Below are 6,638 nucleotides of genomic sequence, written 5' to 3'. Positions count from 1 at the left end.
TTTTAGTGTTTCATCCAGCATCCAATAAAGAAATGAAAGTCTTCTCTTTATACACATGCCTTGTCCAATAATGCCTTAACCATTTAATCTTGTATTGAAATAATTTGATTCTTATCTTCAAATTTAGAACAATCTGCCCATTATCCAACCAATTAATTATTTTCATTTGAACCATTTCTTTCAAGAGTAGACTAAGTCTTCCTTGTTGATATAAGTAGCTGGAGTTTAGATCCTTATCAAGCAATCCTATAGGTCAAATTGCTTGTCTCCAAAAAACTTGGCTGGTTTAGGCTCTATTAGTTCAAAGCTGCCTTTATCTTAGCTATCATTTTCACTATTTAAAAGCACATGGTTAGCAACCAAATGATGAAACATAGATATAGGTGAACAGCTATCAAGATCTTCATCTATAGAATTCGTGGCATTCAAGATCTTAAATGCCATATTTTCCTCATGGACCCTCATACTCAAATCACCTGTTTTAACATCAATAATAACATCCTCTTTAACTAAGAATGGTCTATCCAATATAATATGCACATCCTTGGCAGCTTCAAAATCAAGTAGTATAAAATCTGCTGGAAAAATAAACCTATAAACTTTCACTAATATATTATTTGTTTTTCCATCAAGGTGTTCAAGTGACCTATCAACTAATTGAGGAGTTATTGTGGTAGGAGAGGCTGCCACTCCAAGTTGTTTAACAATAGAAGTGTGCATCAAATTAATATAGAGCCAAGATCACACAAGGCTCCTCCAATATTCTTATCTTTTACTGCACAGTGAATTGTAAAAGAACCTAAATTTTCCAGCTTGGGTGACAAATCACTGGAGAGGTAGTGCTCCTATTGTTGTTTTTGAAGTCTTTGAGGAGAAATGAGTTCTCTTGCCCATGATACAGGTTGAGGAACTTCATTATTCTGCATATCGATTTACAGTCCCTTTGATTTTGGCACTTGCTTTTTTGGTTCAGCAGTAATCTCCTCTTCCATGTCTTTTTCTTGAGGTGAAGTTTGACTGAGTGAAGGTTGAGTTGAAGGGGTGTCTTCCACTTGCTGTCCTTCCTTTTCTATTAATTTCCTCAAGGTAGACGACCTTATAGCATACTCTAGCTGATCTACTTCTTTGCCATTCCTCAATTGGAGGTCTTTCCATACTTCATTTTCATCCTTCATTGGCAATTCAGTATCACTAGGGAGTGCCCCCAAAGGTCTGCTACTAATTGCTGTAGCAAGTTGACCTATTTGTGTCTCAATGCTTTTAAACATGGCACTATGACTTTGGAGAAGAGTTGCTTGTTTCTGAAGCATTTGTCCATGATTTTGGATGGTTTGATAATTCCTTACAGCATAATCTTTCTTTCACTGCTCAAAAGGATGGTGTGCTTCTGCAGAGCTTAATTCTTGTTGTTTAGCAAAAAGTTGTTGAATTAAACAAGGTGAAAAATGCTCATTTGGTTCAAATGACTGCTGCCATTGTTGATAAGGCTGCTGCTGTTGGTAATTTTGGCTTTGGCCTTGAGCAAAATTATCTCCATGGTTCTGCCATATTTTTTGATCAAATTGGTTTTGATTGTTGTAAATTTGGTTGAAGCCTCCTATATAAAGGACAAAATTTGGGTTGTTGGGGCATTCTTCCAAAGCATGAAGTCCATAGCACAAGGAGCAGATAAGTGTTGTAGCAGCTACTGGAGGCTGGTTGCCTTTCTTCCATCACCACCTTGGCAAGATCTTCTATAGTTTCATTTAAGGCAGCAAGTTGAGCTGCAAATGAAGTTGTTTCATCGACTTCATGGATAAAACTTGCATCATAAAATCCATTCTCACATGCCATTGTGGTTCCTTTTTGTAGTGCTCAACAACCAAACCTTTATCTTTTCTTCAGAATTGGCAGATCCCAGACTTGTCACTACTTTTTTTTTACAATGTATTTCTTCAAACTTTACAACAAACGTCAGAGTTTAAAATAAGTTAAAAATGAAAAATAAAAAACTCAAATTCAAGAACCTAAAGAAAGAATATCAAAAATAAACTAAATCAAACACCGTTCCCCGGCAACGACCCCATTTTGTTGAGTTTTTTTAAAAGTATAGAATTCAAAAAGAATTCAAGTATCGTTCACTAGGAACGGGAAATTTAATTTCTTTCGTTTATTCTTTTTTTAGTTTTCTTGAAGATGAATGTAATTGCTTAAAGAATGTATTTTTTTAAAATGTAAACTATATCAAGAATAGTAAGAACACGTTTAAATGAGTTTAGAATGAAGATTAAAACTCTAGAATTTTGGGGTGTGTTTGAATGTGTTTTTGTTTTTTTGTTTTTAAAACCTGTTTTGAGAATGAAGTTTGAAAACTGATTTTGAGAGTAAAAAAACAATAAAACTTGTTTGAATATGGTTAGTTTTGAAGTTATAAGGAAGATGTAGTTATTTACAAAAATGTCATTAATGAATCCTCGTATTTACAAAATTGCCATTACAAAATAATGTAAAATAAAATAAAAATCGATCTAATTACGAAAATGCCATTAATAGATTCCCTTATTTACAAAAATGCCACTGCACTTTACAAAAAACCAAAAAACAACCTTGGAAAACACCCTGGAGTTGTTTTGCTTTTTCTGTTTCTAAAACCAAAAAACAAAAACGGTTTTTAAAACACGATGAGTGAAAACAGTCTCTTCAATCAAGTTCTTTTATTTTTTTGTTTTTAAAAACAAAAAACTGTTTTACAAAACAGTTAACAAGCAGGCCCTTGATTTCAATGACTTTCCCTTAAAAGTTGCATGTCTGCGTTTTAACTGCTATAAAATCTATCTTGATGGAATTTGACTTTTGTAGAACTTAACTAAACTTTCTCAAATTCAGTTCTAAAATGATTCAACTTAATCCTTTAATCTTGAATCAGTTCATTGATGACTTAAAATCAAGTTCTTTCCCAGATTATTCCTAATCTTGAAATCTTGAATTAATGAAATGCATAAACTCAAATTTTCCAATACAAGTTCATGCAAGAATTGTTAAGTCCATTCCCATGGAACTCAAACCAAGAAATTTTCACTAATCAAACATCAAGAACATGCATAGCAGTTTGAATCGATTAATGGGTACTTGTCATCTTCATCAGAATTCTAGAAAATAGAATTAGCAATGCATGTTGAAGATTAAAGCAAGAATGAATTCTGAAATAACAGTAAACATGTTCTACATTCACAAAGATAAAAAAAACAGTAAAGAGTTGAAGGTACAAATCAATATGGTTCTTCAAATTCAAATTTCTAAAACTACGAAAAACTAAAGCACGATGCTATTTATCCAAAAGCTTGTATGTAGAATTCGTTTCCTCTTGAATCCCTTCAAGAATGAAATCCTGCATGCTTGTATCTCCAAGAATCTTTCAAAGAAAACTAAAGTGCTCAAAATGTAAAAACTGATTACCAAGAAAAACTGAGCTCTCTTCTATTACAAAACAAAGACTCTGATTTTTAAAAGTAAAGCTTCAAGTTGATGCTGTCATTAGATCAAAAAGCATCCAATGGTCCTCAAATTGCCATATCATCTTTTTTTTTTTTTTTTTTAATCAGCCATGTGACCTTTTCTGCAGTATAATGTGAAAAATAATTAGTGAAAAGTTAAAATTCCTTTTTTTACTTCTTTTTACCAACTAACACTTCCCACCTTGAGGGAGAATGAGAAAAATCCTGAAGATTCTCTTATGCTTTAGGAAAGATGTTTAAAATCAAATTAAAATGATCTATTTTCATTTATTTTAATTATGGTTGGTTTGATTGATTCTTATATTTAATTTGTTTCCTTAATTCCGTTTCTTATTATTGTATTTATTGTAACCATTTCGTATGGGAGGCGCGCACTATGTTAATAAACAATTTTCACAAAAATAATAAATACCTTAGCCATTACAAAATAGCAAAATTGTGATGCCATAATAAATAACTAGTTGTGAGTTTTTTATTTGATTGATAAATATTTATTGCATGTTTGAATTAATTTAATTTGTTTACAGAATATTTTATTAGCAAAATATTCAAATATTATATTTAATTTGGTTATAAATGTTAAATTTACTTGTAATTTCACAAAGTTTAACTGTGATATTAATATTTATAACTTTCAAACTTGATCGTTTTATTAAATGTTATAAAATAATTAATTCAAGAGAAGACCAATTATAAGAGTGGGGTGACTGGGATCTTGGAGGAGCCCACCGAGAACTCAATCATAGGGAAGAAATGAGTCAAGAAAACTCTGAAATGTTTTGCAGGGTTCCGGGCTCTGATCATTACATTTTTCATAGTTTTATCAATAAAGCTATCTTACAGAAATTTATTTAAATATTCTAATTACTAGAATTAATAAAGTTTAACATCAAAAGAAAAAATAATCAATATAAAAAATATTTTAGGATGTTTTATTAATATATATTTATAATAAATTATGTATCTTTTATTTAATTTATTAAAAATGAACACACTTTGATTGCTACGTTAACAGAAAAATTAAAATCTTAAAAAAAGATGAAAATTTAAAATAAATAAATAAAAGAAACAAAAAGTAAAATAAAAACTCAAAAAAATAGTTATATACTTGTTTGATTCTAAAGGATCATAGTTACTATGGGATTTGTGGACTAATAGTGACTATAGAAGAGACAGCCGTACGATTCATGCTTCTCCTTGGAGTGTGGTGTGCAGAGCAAAAAAGAATGGTGGTTGGGGATCAGGAACCTGAGAATGACAAATAGAGCTTGCCTGATGAAGATTGAGCATGGATTGCTGACCCATAGGGAAGAACTGTGGGTGCAAGTGTTGAAAAATAAATACAAAGTTGGGAATGGGCTAATACCTAACATCCCAAAGAAGCCAGGTTGCTCAAACCTATGGTTGGGGATATCTTGAGTGTGGCAAAAGGTTTATGAAGGTTCAAGAATGATGGTGGGTAATGGTAATGGAACCTTTTTCTGGAATGATAAATGGTTGTTAATTGGCCCTCTTATAAACCTTACTATACGAGATATTCCTGCAGAGATCCAAGATATGGATATAGCATATATGGTTGATACTAATGGAGAATGGAAGTGGCAGGAGTTTAACTATTTGTTAACTCAAGAAACTCTGAACCTTATTGCTATTTTTTGTCCCCTTAGCCCAGATGAAGGAGATGATAGGGTAATCTGGGACTTATCCCAGGATGAAAGTTTCTCCGCGAAATCTGCATTTAACCTGCTTTGTAATGAAGAGCCCAACAACCAACAATATCAGTGGAATTCAATTTGGGATTGGGATGGTCCACCTAGAGTGAAAACGTTTCTATGGCTCCTCGTTGGAGAAAATCTTCTAACAAATTTGAGGAGAGTTCAGAGACACATGGCGGATTCTAGTGTTTGTCCCAGATGTCTTATTGCTCCTAAAAATTGCCTTCATGCTATAAGGGATTGTAGCTGGTCGGGAAAGATTTGGAGATCAATAGTCAGTCCAGATAAGTGGTCTGAGTTTAATTCACTCCCTCTACAAACCTGGCTATATGTAAATCTGGATCCAAAGAAATGCATGTTGGGAGGAATCAAAGGTAGCATTTTATTTGGTTTAGTATGCTGGTTTATCTGGAAAGAAAGAAACAAATTTATCTTTGAAGGAGAAATTCCAAGTGAGGGGAATACATCCAGATTGGCTTGTACTTATCTAGCAAATTTTTTGGAAGCTAAAGCCATGTATAGCAAAGCTGGACTGCAGGAAAAAATTCGAAGGGAGACTCTGGTGCAATGGTTACCACCTCCCATTGGATGGATAAAAATCAATACTGGTGGATCATCCAAGAAAGGTAACATGCAGAGTGGATGTGGTGGAGTCGTAAGAGATGAGGCTGGTCATTGGTTGAGGGGATTTGCTAGGAATCTGGGAGTTTGCAGTTCAGTTAAAGCTGAAATTTGGGGAATCTATCTTGGACTTCAAATGGCATGGAATCTTGGTCATAGAAGAGTAATCATTGAGGTAGCATTGGATTTGATAAGAGAGGGAGTATCTGTCAACCATCCTCTAGCTGGGTTAATTAATAAAATCATCCAGCTTAGGAACTGTGATTGGCAGGTGGAATATGCTCATATCTATAGAGAGGAAAATGGGGTAGCTGATTGGCTTGCAAATTTGGCTATTTCTTTAGGATGGAAGACTGTTTTCTTTGATCATCCTCCTGAAGGATGTGTTGAAATAGTGGGGTGATTATAGAAGAGTAGCCCGGCCAGAGTGGTCAGAGACCTATAGTTTGTTTTTAATTCCTTTTGTATAAAAAAGAAAAGAAATCATTATACGCAAGCATTATGCAGTAGCCAAATTAGGTGGTTTGTGTGCACATTAACCGCTAAAGAAACTAAGGTTTCAAGAGAGTTACTTGTGAACCTTTATCCTTTATTTATAGAGGGATTTATTTGACAATGGATGAAGCCTATAATCTTTGGATTGTGTGGGGCCTATCATGTGGACCTAGAATAGTTGCAATGTGCTATTTCAAAAAAAAAAGAGAATAGTTGCAATGTGTTATCTCCTTGGCGCTCACCAATATGGTATTCAATGTTGTCCAGGTTATGCATCCGTAAGGCCACTGTAGCTCGCACAGGATCAACTTCT

General features: G+C 33.5%; 1 protein-coding gene across 1 annotated transcript; it reads right to left on the bottom strand.

The window, feature by feature from the left end:
* Positions 1-318: 318 nt before the first annotated feature.
* LOC133289083 (uncharacterized) lies at positions 319-720 on the bottom strand. Its single transcript, XM_061486949.1, has one exon. It carries the CDS (start codon positions 718-720, stop codon positions 319-321), a length of 402 nt encoding a protein of 133 aa, XP_061342933.1.
* Positions 721-6,638: the final 5,918 nt, after the last annotated feature.

Source organism: Gastrolobium bilobum, unplaced genomic scaffold, assembly GCF_033153095.1.
Source record: "Gastrolobium bilobum isolate Gb01-03AN ecotype WA unplaced genomic scaffold, APGP_CSIRO_Gbil_v1 utg44282, whole genome shotgun sequence".
In the NCBI taxonomy this organism is placed as follows: Eukaryota; Viridiplantae; Streptophyta; class Magnoliopsida; order Fabales; family Fabaceae; genus Gastrolobium; species Gastrolobium bilobum.
This window is presented reverse-complemented; position numbering and strand designations above follow the sequence as displayed.